The following is a 15854-nucleotide window of genomic DNA, read 5'->3' as shown; positions in this document are numbered from 1 at the left end:
ATAACTGCAATCGTAGAGCCCTGCCATGTGCATTGGTTTAAGCAAGACAAATAAAAAATACAACCAGACTTGCATTTAAGAGGATTACTTTATATTATGGCAAATTAATTATGGCATGGGAAAACTTGCATCTGATTACCTCAGAGCTGAACATAAGTGAACATAAAATAGCTGACTATCCCTGTTGCAAAGCAATATTCTATATATAAAAGCAAATTTGTGCTTGTAGTCAAGGGAGTATTTGATGATTGAATCTGTAAAATTACTAACAAAATCCACTATTGTTCAAACAGCACAAAAACACCATTAAGTTACAATTTAGAAACAAATGTAATTTAAGACAGCTGAGAGGACTACCTCATTCTGCATGCCCCTCCCTATCTCTGTAACCTCCTCCAGCCCTACAACCCTCTGAGAACTCTGCGTTCCTCCAACTCTAACCTCTTGTGCATCCTCACCATTGGCGGCCGTGTCTTCAGCCACTTAGGCCTTCAGGTCTGGAATTCCTTCCCTAAACCTCTCCCCCTTAAAACCTACCTCTGTGACCACCTGTCCTAATGTGTCCTTCTTTGGCTTGGTGATGGTTTTTTGTCTAATTATGCTCCAATGAAGCGCCTTAGGACATTTTACTACGTTAAAGGTGCTATATAAATTCATTGTTATTGTTTAAAGCATAGCAACCTATATTATATATTAGCATCCCTGAGCAGTGTTTGTTGCAGGTGAAAATCAGGCAAGAAACGGAGACCACCATTAAAGAAATTGGCCTTTGCTCCAGAAGCCCACTATTATTGAAACAGTAATTTTTCACAGTTGACATCTAATCTATGAATATAAATTACTTCATAGGCCAATTATTCCTTAATTGAGGTACACCAATATGGAATTGCAGAATATGTAGATGAACACTTCTATCCTCAGTTAATTTGAGGAATATATAATAGTACTTGTCTTTCTTTAGTGATTAAGATATCAGGAGTTTACATTTTATTTTTCTAATATAGTTTCTAATAGATATGTGTTTTTATGTTTGTAGCGTACATATAAGTGTGACTTTGGGTATGTTTTAGAATACCTGTTTTAATCAGGATCCTTATTTTCAGGCAGATGGCAAATGCCTGAAACAAATATTTAGACTAATTCATTGAGTTTCAAATATACTGATTGATTCCACTGACATTTTTTCAACTTTCTCGTATGTTCATGGTATAGGCAGTCATTTTATATGAGATCAATATTGATCTTAATTGGAATATGGTAGAATAGTTTGTTGGCAGGCAGTACATTTATGAGTACAAATTATTAAAATATTTTAATCAAATAGACTTGTGGCTATTAGTATTAATTTTTGTATTGGGTCATTGTAATTTAAAACACTTTAGAGTAAATAAAGGCAATCCTGTAGCCAAGGCTGTAGAGCAGAATAGCGATTTGGATAAAAACTAGTAATGTGTCAGGAAGGGACAGAGAGTTTAACAAAGGTAATAGAGCATTATTGACTAAGGTCACATCAGGGAAAAATAGTAAACAGTTAAAATTAAAGGCACTATATCTGAATACATGAAGCATTCATAACAAGATAGATGAATTAATGGCACAGATAGAGATAAATGGGTTTGATCTAGAAGCCATTACTGAGGCGTGTTTGCAGGGTGACTAAAGTTGGGAACTAAATATCCAGGGTACTTGACTTTTAGAATGGATAGGCAAAATGGAAAATGAGGGGGGTAGTCCTGATAATTAAGGATGAGATAAAGGCAGTAGTGAGAAAGGATCTTAGCTCAGAAAAACAGGATGTAGAATCAGTATGGGTGGAACTAAGAAATAATAAGAGGTAGAAAACACTGGTGGGAGTAGTTTATAGGCTCCCTAACAGTAGTTATAGTGTTGGACAGAGTATAAATCAGGAAATTAGAGGAGCATGTAACAAGGGTAATGCAATAATCATGGGGGACTTTAGTCTTCACATAGACTAGGCAAACCAAATTGGCAAAAGTAGTTTGGAGGACGAGTTCATGGAATACATTCGAGACAGTTTTCTAGAACAGTATGTCGAGAGGAACCAACTAGGGAACAGGCTATTTTAAATCTAGTATTGGGTAATGCCACAGGGTTAAATAGTAATCTTATAGTTAAGGATCCTCTGGTAAAGAGTGATCATAATATGATAGAATTTCATATTGAGTTTGAGAGTGATGTAGTTAAGTCCGAAACTAGGATCTCAAATTTAAACAAAGCAAATTATATAGGTATAAGGGGTGAGTTGGCTATGGTAGATTGGGAAATTAGATTAAAAGATATGATGGCAGATAAGCAATGGCGAACACTTAAAGAAATATTTCAAAATTCTCAATGACTATACATTCCTTTGAAGAATAAAAACTCCATGGGAAAAATGATCCCGTGGCTAACTAGAGAAGTTAAGGATAGTATTAGATTAAAAGCAGAGGCTTACAATGTTGCCAGAAGGAGTAGTAAGCCTGAGGATTGGGAGGGTTTTAGAAATCAGCAAAGGATGACCAAGAAATTGATAAAGAGGAAGAAAATTGAATAGGGAGTAAACTAGCAAGAAATATAAAAACAGATTTTAAGAGCTTCTATAAGTATGTAAAAAGGAAGAGATTAACGAAAGTAAACTTGGGTCCCTTAGAGGCAGAGACAGGAGAAATTATAAAGGGGAATAAGGAAATGGCAGAGAGGTTAAACAATTATTTTGTATCTGGCTTCACAGTAGAAGACACAAAAAACAAACCAGAAATAGTGGGGAACCAAGGCACTAATGAGAGTGAGTGAGGAACTTAAAGCAATAAAGATTAGTAAAGAAAAAGTACTGGAGAAATTAATGGGACTAAAAGTCGACAAATCCCCTGGACCTGATAGCCTACATCCTAGGGGTCTAAAAGAGATTGCTGCAGAGATAGTGGATGCATTGGTTTTGATCTTCCAGAATTCCCTAGATTCTGGAACAGTCCCCGTGGATTGGAAGGCAGCAAATGTAACCCCACTATTCAAGAAAGGAGGAAGAAAGAAAACAGGGAACTAAAGGCCAGTAAGCCTGACATGAGTAGTAGGGAAAATGCTAGAATGTATTATTAAGGACGTAGTAACAGGGCACTTAGAAAATCATGATATGATTAGGCAGAGTCAACACGGTTTTATGAAAGGGAAATCATGTTTGACAAATCTATTAGAATTTTTTGAGGGTGTAACTAGCAGGATTAATAAGTGGGAACCACTGGATGTAGTATATTTGGATTTTCAAAAGGCATTCGATAAGGTGCCACACAAGAGGTTGTTACACAAGATTAGGGTTCATGGGATTGGGGGTAATATATTAGCATGGATTGAGGATTGGTTAACGGACAGAAAACAGAGAGTAGGAATAAACGGGTCATTTTTGGGTTGGCAGGTTGTAACTGGTGGGGTGCTGCGAGGATTAGTGCATGGGCCTTAGCATTTTACAATATATATCAATGACTTAGATGAGTGTAATGTATCCAAGTTTGCTGACGATACAAAGCTAGGTGGGAAAATAAGCTGTGAGGAGGATGCAAAGAGACTGCAAAGGGATATAGACAGGTTAAGTGAGTGGGCGAGAAGGTGGCAGATGGAGTGTAATGTGGGGAAATGTGAAATTATTCACTTTGGTAGAAAGAATAGAAAAGCAGAATATTTTTTAAAAGGTGAGAGACTAAGAAATGTTGGTAATCAGAGGGATTTGGCTGTCCTTGTACATGAATCACAGACCGTTAACATGCAGGTACAGCAAGCAATTAGGAAGGCAAATGGTATGTTAGCCTTTATTGCAAGGAGGTTGGAGTACAAGAGTAAGGAGGTCTTGCTGCAATTGTACAGGGCTCTGGTGAGACCACACCTGGAGTACTGTGTACAGTTTTGGTCTCCTTATCCAAGGAAGGATATACTTGCTCTAGAGGGAGTGCAACAAAGGTTCACTAGATTGATTCCTGGGTTGTCCTATGAGGAGAGATTGAGTAGAATGGGCCTGTAGTCTCTGGAGTTTAGAAGAATGAGAGGTGATCTCATTGAAACGTATAAAATTCTTAGAGGGCTTGACAGAGTAGATGCTGAGAGGCTGTTTCCCCCTGCAGGTGAGTCTGGAACTAGGGGTCATAGTCTCAAGATAACAGGTCGGCCATTTAGGACCGAGATGAGGAAAAATTTCTTCACTCAGAGGTTTGTGAATCTTTGGAATTCTCTACCCCAGAGGGCTGTGGATGCTCAGTCATTGAGTATATTCAAGACTGAGATCAATGGATATTTGGACAATAAGGGAATCAAGGGATATGGGGATAGGGTGGGAAAGTGGAATTGAGGTAGAAGCTCAGCCATGATCTTATCGAATGGCCTACTCATGCTCCTATTTCTTATATTCTTATGTTCTTATAAATATATACGGACTGAGGAAGCTGTGCTTTCAGAGATTTTTTTTGAGTTTTGAGACTATCTGCTCTTTATAAAAGAGAATGCGCACAAACTTTGTTTGCAGAAACCTGAAGAAAATCAATCTATGACAACAACTCACATTTATATAGCGCCCTTTTACATAGTAAAATGTCCCAAGACGCTTCACAGGAGTGATTATCAAACAAAATTTGACACCGAACCACATAAGGAAATATTAGGACAGGTGAGTAGGTTTTAAGGAGCGTCTTAAAGGAGCAAGGAGAGGTAGAGAGCCGCAGGGGTTTAGGGGGGGGAATGCCAGAGTTTAGGCCTAGGCAGCTGAAGGCAAGGCCACCAACAACGGAGTGATTAAAATCGGGAATGCGCAAGAGGCACGAATTGGAGGAATGCAGAGATCGCGGAGGGTTGTAGGGCTGGAGGAGGTTACAGAAATAGGGAGGGGCGAGGCCATGGAGGGATTTGAAAACAAAGATGAGAATTTTAAATCGAGGCGTTCCCGGATCGGGAGCCAAGTAGGTCAGCGAGCACAGGGATGATGGGTGAACAGGACTCATTGCGAGTTAGGACATGGGCAGCAGAGTTTTGGATGAACTCAAGTTTATGGAGGGTGGAAGATGGGATGCCGGCCAGGAGAGACAGGTGAGAGAGGTGGAAGTAGGCGGTCTTGGTGATGGAGCAGATACGTGGTCAGAAGCTCAACTCAGGGTCAAATAGGGCGCCAAGGTTGTGAACGGTCTGGTTCAGCCTCACACAGTGGCCAGGGAGCGGGCTGGAGGCAATGACTAGGGAACAGAGTTTGTGGCAGGATCTGAAGACAATGGCTTCGGTCTTCCCAATATTTAGTTCGAGGAAATTTTTGCTCATCCAGCACTGGATTTCGGACAAGCAATGTAACAAATCAGAGACAGTAGAGGGGTCAACAGAGGTAGAGCTGGGTGTCGTCAGCATACACGTGGAACCTGACGTGTTTTCGGATGATGTCGCCAAGGGGCAGCATGTCGATGGGAAATGGGAGGGGCCAATGATAAATCTTGGGGGACTCCTGAGGTAACGGTGCCAGAGCAGGAAGAGAAGCCATTGCAAATGATTCTCTGGCTACGACTGGGTAAGTAAGAATGGAACCAGGCGAGCGCAGTTCCACCCAGCTGGATGACGGAGGAGAGGCGTTGGAGAAGGATTGTGCGGTCAACCATGCCAAAGGTTGCAGACAGGTCGAGGAGGACTCCTATAAGGTCAGAAATGGGGATGTTCACTGATGGTGGCACAGTGTTCAGTTCCATTCGCAACCCCTCAGATAATGAAGCAGTCCATGCCCATATGCAGCAAGACCTGGACAACATCCAGGCTTGGGCTGATAAGTGGCAAGTAACATTCGGGACAGACAAGTGCCAGGCAATGACCATCTCCAACAAGAGAGAGTCTAACCACCTCCCCTTGACATTCAATGGCATTACCATCACCGAATCCCCCACCATCAACATCCTGGGGGTCACCACTGACCTGAAACTTAACTGGACTAGCCACATAAATACTGTGGCTACAAGAGCAGGTCAGAGGCTGAGTATTCTGCGACGATTGTCTCACCTCCTGACTCTCCAAAGCCTTTCCACCATCTACAAGGCACAAGTCAGGAGTGTGATGGAATACTCTCCACTTGCCTGGATGAGTGCAGCTCCAACACACTCAAGAAGCTCGACAACATCCAGGACAAAGCAGCCCGCTTGATTGGCACCCCATTCACCACCCTAAACATTCACTCCCTTCACCACCGGCGCACCTTGGCTGCAGTGTGTACCATCCACAGGATTCACTGCAGCAACTCGCCAAGGCTTCTTCGACAGCACCTCCCAAACCCGCGACCTCTACCACCTAGAAGGACAAGGGCAGCAGGCACATGGGAACAACACCACCTGCACATTCCCTTCCAAGTCACACACCATCCCAACTTGGAAATATATCGCCGTTCCTTCATCGTCGCTGGGTCAAAATCATAGAATTCCCTTCCTAACAGCACTGTTGGAGAACCTTCACCACACGGACTGCAGCGGTTCAAGAAGGCGGCTCACCACCACTTTCTCAAGGGCAATTAGGGATGGGCAATAAATGCTGGCCTTGCCAGCGACGCCTACATCCCATGAACGATTTTAAAAAATGTGTCTCACATCTATCACTAGGAATATCTGACTTGACTCTTCTAGGTCTGCAGTACTATCTGTCTCACCATCAGAATATCCATGCCTGTAGGCCTTTTATGCTCCGATCAGTTTTAGATGAAATGTAGATTCCTCAGAATGGTCCATTTTTGTCCCTGACTGTGTCATGAACTAGACTAGTTAAAGTGATTTATTTCAAACTTGTATTTGTAGGCATTTTGAGTAAAGTTGTATTCGAGTACCATTGCTGCTTTTATTGGCACAAACACAAGCTTGAATGAAGGAGTGATGTAGTGAATAATCTGCAGGATGAAAAGACAAATGGATGCTGATGTAAATGTTATTGTGAAACAGCCTTTATCAAGTTGTTGGATCTGTCCTAGTATCAATTACATCAAATAGATTTGTATATTCCATTTTAGTTCAGTTCCAATGTGGCACTTGCCCTTTACATGTATTATAATTCAGTTTTTTTTCACAAATAAAACCAGCATTCTAGATTATGGGAGTATTCTGTGAGAATGGCCCAGGACTGTTGTTAGTATTGACTTTAATTTTAAATACTTATATATTTGGAATGCCATCAGATTCCAATTTGAGATCCTGAACTGACCTAAATGTGTCTCATTTATACAAATCTTTAAGAACACCAACAGTTTCTCCTTCCTACAGAGGGAATATTGTTGGTTTCCCTCCAGTTTTCAAGGATTATCATTTCTCTACACAAGATATTCCTGGTTACTCATTTGGAAGATATTTGATGGATCCAAAACTACTTTTTTTAACCATTTCATTTGTGGGAATAGTTTGCTGTATGTACCTTATATTTTTAAGAAGAGATTATTACTCTCCTTGGACACTGCTTCATATAAGATTGTATTCAGCATTGGTAGATAAATTGCTGTTACATAATATGTATATTGTTCTTTTAAAACGTGATATTGCTTTTGCCAGTTACATTTGCTTTTGTCTTTTTTCTTCATGTTTTATATTGGGCTACATTATTGTGACCAGACAAAAAGCAATGCTAGTTCTGAGGAAATGTTCAAATATTTTTACTTGATTTAATAATTTGGATTGAGAATATGGAGCCAAAAGTAACTTTTGGCAATATCAAATTTACACTTTCAATCTGGTGTGGATAGGGAAGTTTCCCCTCCAAATGAATTTACTGCCAAAAATTGTAAAATACACAGGCCTATGCTTTCCAGCCCCAATCCACCTCTTTTCTGGCGGTCAGGGTTGGAAATTAATTACATCAAATATATTTGTATATTCCATTTATCAACATCCTCTTTCCCGCTCCTTTTCTGGAGTATAGTTCCAGTATCACAAAATGCACCTTCCCATAAGTGCATGCAAATAACATGAAAGTGAGGGAACCCCAAGGCCTTTGCTGCCATTTGCCCAGTTTGGACACTAGACACAGGAGCCACCAGTTGGGCCCCAGCGTCCAGCATTCAGTGGTCAGTGGAAGGGGCCTCAGAGTTTTAGCCAAAGAGGAGCTTGTTCAAGTGTTCTTAGATCATGGCCCCATAACCAGGAACAAAAACTTTGCAAAGAAATATATATTTTCTTCAGCCAGCTCTGTGGCTGCTTTTGTCCTCCCGCTGCAGTACCCCAAGGCATCCCACAAGTCTCCAACCTCATTCTTCTACAACTCCACTGGAAGAGGCTGGGGAGCCCACCTCCTCGCATTCAAATTACCCCGAGGGCAGAAAGTCAGCCAAGGGTGGGGGGCAGCATCTTCATGGCAGATGGAGGCCCTACTCTGCCAGAATTTCCCCCAATTGGAAAATAAAAGCCGTGTGGTGTTTCAGTGAGAATCTACAGCCAGAGGTTCTCTACAGTAATGCGTACTGTACATGGAATCCTGATATCTGTGTTTTGAGAGAACCAATATTTTTTGCATAAATGAAAGAGGTATACCAGGTCTAGATTGTAGAACGATGAAACTGGTCTCGCCAGTTGCACAAAATGGCAGCCTGTTTTCCATCACGTCTTACACCGTTTTGCATTGAAGTTAATGGAAAAGAAAATCAGGCATGGTGTAAAACAGGCTGCCAATTTGCTATCAGCCCATTTCATGCTATTCTTGTCGACCAATTTCAACCCCAAGATATTGATCCAAGAAAAGAATGGTTTTTGTTGACCTAATAGTTTTGCAAACTTTCAAAATACAAAATTCAAAAAACTGATATATTTAATCAGAATTAAAGCACGTGTATTTTGTTTTTGATTGAAAGCAGAGGTGGTAGTCCAATAGGGCTTCATATATAGCTAAAGTTGATAATTTGGTAGAAATAACAGGAAAATTGGAAATGAAGACTACCAGATGATCATTTGTATCAATTAAAAATAAGCACAAACCTCTGGCTGTAAGTTCTCGCCCATAATTCCCAACATGGTGAATCCTGGTATGAGCTGAGCTGTTTGGAGCTTGGGGCAAAAGTCATTAATAGAGGGCAAAGTTCTTCACTGCAGGGAGGAAGATTATCTATGGGGTGAAAACAAATAAATATAACCATTTTTAAAGTGGCTCAGGTTTAAAACTCTACAGTTTTATATGGAACTTTTTTTGTAATTTACTGATTTCAGAATTTTTGAAAAATCCAAAACTTCGTTTGACACCATGAAAACAGATCTCAACATATTGCTAGTATGACACAAACAATTAAAGTATATCTGATAAATATTTGTTTATTTAGTCTAAATTTATTTTCTTATTCTTTATTGCTACAGGATTTCTAAGCACTGGTGACCAAGCTGCTAAAGGAAATTATGGGCTTCTTGATCAAATACAAGCATTACGTTGGATTAGTGAAAATATAGCTTTCTTCAGTGGCGATCCATTACGAATAACTGTTTTTGGATCAGGCGCTGGTGCCTCTTGCGTCAATTTGTTGACTTTATCCCATTATTCTGAAGGTAACCGTTGGAGCAATTCAACCAAAGGTATTAAGCAGGTTGAAAATTTTGACAATTTTGGTGTCTGCATGCCACCGCCATTAGTATCATGTGACACTCTGTATATATTTCTATATAATTGTTGACTAAAACTCAGAAAAGAGCAACCTTTTTGGCTGTACAAGATTTCTTTTATTCTGAGTCAACTCTTATGTGCATGCTCACGTTTTGAGTGACACACTTTATCCTGTTGATCTTATAAACAACAGCGAAAAAAAAAACTTTCTAGTGGACTTCTGAACAGCACACCAGCACATCAAAGTAGCTGATGTTTTTGGTTCTTTCCCCTTCTTATAAAAGTGGTTGTCTGTCAAAATGAACCCACTTCTTGAAATATATGCTGCCAAATTATATTACTAATAACGGGCAGACATATTAAAGTCCTTTTGTCATGCCACTGCACTTTCCACTTTCATTCTGGCACCAGTGATGTTATTGGATTTGTAGAATTTCAAATAAAATGAAGGAAAAAATTCAGTGCCTGGTTCAGAAATCTTTTGTTTGAGAATGCATGAGCCGCTTGCTGTCATCTGAAAAACGTTTGAATGTTTTGCATGCATGATCCAAAATTGTCAAAGCATCGAGGTCACAAGCAGATGTTTATGTGCGTGAGTATCTGTTTTCCCCACATGCCTATCACTAGAGTAGATTAGATTTTAGGTAGAAGGCAAACTTTGTCGTCCATTAGGCCATCAATTTTATTTTCTGCATATTGCACCAGACATATACATCATCCACCCTTTTGCATGACCATTGCCTGCCTATCAGTTATGTTCTGTTTGTCCACTGTCATTACTGTTGTGTGATTTCTTTATTTTTTTTTTGAAAAACAAACTGAATTATGAGAACATCTCCTGAAAGAGTACTGCTAATGCAAATTTGTGCCTTTCACAAATGATTGTCTGGCAAAATTGCACCAATATTTTCTTCCTATTTTATGATTTATGGAAGGCACTATCTCAAAAGAGGAGAGACGTAAGCCTGTTACACTGGGGCTTACAAAGAACTTGTGACTTGTCTAAACATACTTAAGAGAAAACTTGAAATATTAACAGCATAGATTCTTTTGTCTCAGGATCTTTGCTGTCTGTTTCAATGATCTTAAATAAATTTTATGCCTGCACTTACCCATTTTATACAAGTGCTGAAAGTGCTGCAAAAATGACAAGATTCGACATGATCACATTTTTATGTATTGATGATTTATTTGAAGCTTATTAATGAATTGAGCTCAAACTTGGAGCATTTTAAAGGGAGTCTATTAATAGACTGACCAATTTATGTACTTTAAGTTTTGAATACTTCATCTTCCTTCAATTATCATGTCATGCCGATGCATAGAACCATTCCTTACATGGTGCAATAATTTGATTAAAGAATTGTAGTTGCCTTGTCATTTTTTCCTAAAGTGCAGGTTGCAGTTTAGCATTTAATATTTTTTCTGAAATGAACCTATTTTTTATATTCTATATTTGAACTTGAATTCAAAATATTTTGCAATTAAACTAGCAAATGTAAATAAATTACTTTGAGATTGAAAGTTAAATGTAAAAAAGCAGGAAATTTCTGAAATGTTGTCTTCTTTCAGGTATATAATCTTGGTGGTGGCTCTCAGGACTCAAAATGATTCTTTTGGTTTTCTGTATTTTTTGACATGTCCTTTGTGGAAGGCAATGTAATGTCCTTTAAAGTGCAAGAGGTTTTCCTCATATTTGATACTTTTAAATCAATCCACAAGGATTATGTTCTTAAACTTGAAATACATTTCGAGTTAAATAGAATTTCAATGAGTTTCTTGGAAATCCATTTAGTCGACGTGTTGGTATCCCTGTAGATTTGGGTTACCCATTTATCCTCCTATGGAGACGTTTTTTTAACCAAACTGTAAACTTTAAGGCAGAAGAATGTGTGAAGCTGTTCTCTTGTAGAACAAACACCAGCAAACCAACTTTAAGATCAGATGCCTTAGCCCAGAGTTTTATTAAGATGCTGCTGCTATTAATACACAGACTAACACAAAATACTGTTTTTTTGCCATTGATTGCTCCAAAGCAAAATCTAATATATTATAATATTTTATAGACTTTTCCTAGCAATGTTATTCATATAACTTGTCAATTTTATTTCTCGCTCCTTTCATAGTTGTTGAAGCTGTTTATTGAAGGAGTTTATTGAGTCATACCTGCTCTTTTCCCTATTTTATTACTGTTCATAATTTATAATATTTGTACATAACTTTACAACAGGTACTAAACAAAACTGTTAACATTTTGTTTGCTATAATACATTAGGTTATGGGCTTGATACTTAATGTAGCAAGTGATAGACTTTACCAGTACTTAGTATATTGATATACAATAAGCCTACATAAAGCATGAAATAGAAACAGAAAATGCTGGAAATACATCAGCATCTGTAAAGAGAAAAGACAGGTTAATGTTTTGGGTGCAGACCCTTTATCAGAATTGTTAGAACAGAGATATTATATATCTTTAAATAAATTATAAGTTATAATTGGAAGCTGTGTTCTCTGGTAATGAAAAATGTTTAAACAATCAAAGGTAATGATGTTAGAATTTTATTCTTATAACTTGAATTAATCCATATATATAAATAGTGTAGAATCTAGGAGTTTCTGCTGGCCAGTTCTTGAAGTGAGCAGCATTGCCATTGGAATTGTGGTGAATTTGGCAGCTCTAATGTTGGTTGGAAATTTGATAGTATTCATCAAATATAAAATGAATGCATCAAATAATCCAAAAACTGGATGCGAAATGAAGTGTGAAATATATAGATAATCAACAGAAAGTTTTTTTTCTTGATGGGTCTGAGTTTTAGTATTTTCTAGGATTATGTCCAGTTAATTTAGACAGTATAAAATTCTGAGCCCCTTTAGAGTTTTATTGAGAATTATTTGTGTAAAATAATACTTTTGAACCACTTTGATGACCAAGTGCCACCACTAGTTCCCATTAACTTCTAACAATTACATGTTATAATAAACCTTGATGACTATCTTAGTACCCTTTATGATATCTGTCCACAGGACTTTTTCAGAGAGCAATAGCACAAAGTGGTACTGCTTTGTCCAGCTGGGCAGTCAGCTATCAGCCAGCAAAGTTTGCAAGGCAGTTGGCCACTAAAGTTGGCTGCAACGTGATAGATACCATTGACTTGGTAGAATGCTTACGTTCTAAACAGTACAAGGAACTTGTTGAACAAGATATCCAGCCTGCAAGATACCATATTGCCTTTGGACCTGTCATTGATGGAGATGTTATACCCGATGATCCCCAGATTCTAATGGAACAGGGTGAATTCCTTAACTATGACATCATGCTGGGAGTGAATCAAGGTGAGGGATATAAATTTGTTGAAAGCATAGTGGACAATGAGGATGGAGTTTCAGCCAGTGATTTCGACTTTGCTGTGTCTAATTTTGTGGATAACTTGTATGGTTATCCTGAAGGCAAGGATGTCCTAAGAGAGACCATCAAATTCATGTACACAGATTGGGCGGATCGACATAATCCAGAAACACGGAGGAAAACGTTGTTGGCTTTGTTTACTGACCATCAGTGGGTGGCACCAGCGGTAGCTACAGCTGACCTTCACTCAGGCTTTGGTTCACCCACTTTCTTCTATGCCTTTTATCATCACTGCCAGAGTGACATGATGCCAGCTTGGGCTGATGCTTCTCATGGAGATGAAATCCCTTATGTGTTTGGGGTCCCGATGATTGGTGCTACTGAACTGTTCCCTTGTAATTTCTCCAAAAATGATGTCATGCTAAGCGCCGTTGTGATGACATACTGGACTAACTTTGCAAAAACAGGGTAAGTAAAGGGCAGGAACTATAATGGTAATTGAGATTCTACAAAAAAGATTGTTCATTCACAAATTTTGATATTATATTAAAAGAATTTTTAATCCAGACTGCTGTCTGCTTACAACTTCTCTGCCTAATTATCTGGCTTTTAATCTAGAGACCAATACAGTCATGTTTTGATTTCATTCAGATTAAGTTAAATATTTCTGACTGTTACTGAAATGACCTGTTGCAATAAAATTAAGTAAAAACAAAATTGTTAAAGCTGCATTCCCTACAGGTACATCTTAAATATTTCCCAAAGTATTTAAAAATCTTTTCAACAGTGCCTTGTTTATTTTTTCTCAAACTGAAATTCCCACCACAGCTGTTGAATACACCCTCAGCAATTCCAGAAGAAATCTATACTATAAGGGAACACTAAAAATATTAGTTCTGATTGAGGTGTACAGCATATTTTAATTGTGATTGGCAGATTGCAGTATGAGTGGAACAGAAATAAATTAAATTAAATTAAAATAAGCAAATATTCTATTTTAATGGCTCAAAAACAGAATGAAGTTGAATTGGAATTTTTTTCCAGAAATTATTTGTTATGAGTATAGTTGATTCCAAATTTTTTAAAAATGGGGAAATTCTAGCTTTGAGTACTGAACAAAGTTGAAAAGGACTTTTTGGAAATATGGATTGAATGCCAAAGAATTTTCAAAAAGGTGACATTTGTGTAATACTTAAGATTCACCTTATAAAGGTGATGAGGGTTTGTACTGCACAGTTAAATTTATATTAGCGTTACTATATATGTTTTAAGCAATCATTTCTTTAAAGCATAGACAGCAGTATTTATTGGCAAGTCCATACAGAAGTGACTAATGTGTAAAGCATATAATGGAATGTCTGAGGAAAAAATCAACGTTAATTTTTTTTTAAATCATCTTATGTGATTCCTTGATGATCCATAAAATCCAAATTTATTCCCTGCAGTGACCCAAATCAACCTGTTCCTCAGGATACTAAATTTATCCACACTAAGCCGAACCGATTTGAGGAGGTCGCCTGGTCGAGGTATTCTCAGAAAGATCAGCTCTATCTTCACATTGGACTGAAACCACGTGTTAAAGAGCATTATAGAGCTAATAAAGTCAACTTATGGTTGGAGTTGGTTCCTCATTTACATAGTCTGAATGACATTTCTCAGTATACTTCTACAACAACTAAAGTCCCTTCTGAAATTACACACAGACCATCAAAGAAGTGGTCTGTTACCACCAAACGTCCTGTGACATCAGTCTTTCCTACTGTCAAGCAGGATGACCAGAAGCATTCAGCAGGTCCTTTCTTGGTCGATCAAAGAGACTACTCAACAGAGTTAAGTGTTACTATTGCTGTTGGAGCCTCCTTATTGTTTTTGAACATCCTTGCCTTTGCAGCATTGTATTATAAGAAGGATAAGAGGAGGCACGATGTTCATAGAAGATGCAGCCCTCAACGTAATACGGCCAATGACCTAGCTCATGCACAGGAGGAAGAAATGATGTCCCTACAGATGAAGCACACTGGCCTCGATCATGAATGTGATTCCATCGATCCACATGAGGTTGTTCTGCGGACAGCCTGTCCTCCGGATTATACATTAGCAATGAGGCGATCTCCAGATGATATACCTTTAATGACCCCTAACACCATTACAATGATTTCAAATACCATACCTGGAATGCAGCCTCTCCACACATTCAATACATTTACTGGAGGACAAAATAACACCCTTCCTCATCCTCATCCCCATTCACATTCAACAACCAGGGTATAGCCAGGCAAGGATTTTAAGAAAACAAGAGCTCAAAGTGTGAGATTGCTAGTGAAGATCATGTTTAAATTGGTGTTAATGGTGCATGACCATTACTAAATATCAAGAGAAAACAATCTGTTGGTAATTGTATCCAATACTGTTGGGTATATTCCTGAGAGGCAAATAAATTTGGACCCATCTGATCAATTTAAAAAATTCTCATAGATGGCAATTTTTCGCAGTTCTGTTGGGAATGGAAAAGTATTTTTCTCTGAAGACTTGGAACTACGCGTTCTGCTTTGGTGCCAAAAGCAATGTTGTACCATTAGGCATGTGTGACACAAATGAAGAAGGATTTAAAAAATGAACATTGAAGACTACACAAATGCACAAGGAGCAGATTCATAGGATGACACAAATTCTGTTTATTTTATTTTTGGAACAATGCCATTGTACAAATTTACATATGAAATGTACATGAAGTACATGCTATTAAGTTCTGGGTAGAGTATTCATGCACAAGGATATGACTGCTCTCTTTCAGTAAGACAGAAGAATAAACCAATTACTGCCATGAACAGCTTTTTGCAAAGTGCTATCAACACAATTTTGGCAAACATGGGAACTGGACATTTTTAGCACGATACGCATGATTATTTATCTGCTTGGTGACTGTGCTGCTCAATAAGCT

At 38.4% G+C, this 15854-nt stretch overlaps 1 protein-coding gene across 11 annotated transcripts in view; it reads left to right on the top strand.

Moving 5' to 3' along the window:
- Window positions 1-15221, top strand: part of nlgn1 (neuroligin 1) — a 444903-nt gene extending 429682 nt beyond the window's left edge. For 8 of the 11 annotated variants that reach the window (XM_067994659.1, XM_067994657.1, XM_067994651.1 and 5 more), the window contains 3 exons: window positions 9321-9506; window positions 12592-13381; window positions 14359-15221. In XM_067994659.1, the coding sequence (XP_067850760.1) occupies window positions 9321-9506; window positions 12592-13381; window positions 14359-15184 (1802 nt within the window). In that variant the 3' untranslated portion in view covers window positions 15185-15221. Of the gene's footprint in view, window positions 1-9320; window positions 9534-12591; window positions 13382-14358 lie in introns of all 11 variants that reach the window. The other 3 variants (XM_067994658.1, XM_067994649.1, XM_067994650.1) reach the window with 1 other exon arrangement.
- The last annotated feature ends 633 nt before the right edge of the window (window positions 15222-15854 follow it).

The sequence above is a fragment of the Heptranchias perlo genome, chromosome 13, assembly GCF_035084215.1.
Source record: "Heptranchias perlo isolate sHepPer1 chromosome 13, sHepPer1.hap1, whole genome shotgun sequence".
In the NCBI taxonomy this organism is placed as follows: domain Eukaryota; kingdom Metazoa; phylum Chordata; class Chondrichthyes; order Hexanchiformes; family Hexanchidae; genus Heptranchias; species Heptranchias perlo.
The sequence above is the reverse complement of the archived record's forward strand: the minus strand, read 5'-3'. Positions and strand labels throughout refer to the sequence as shown.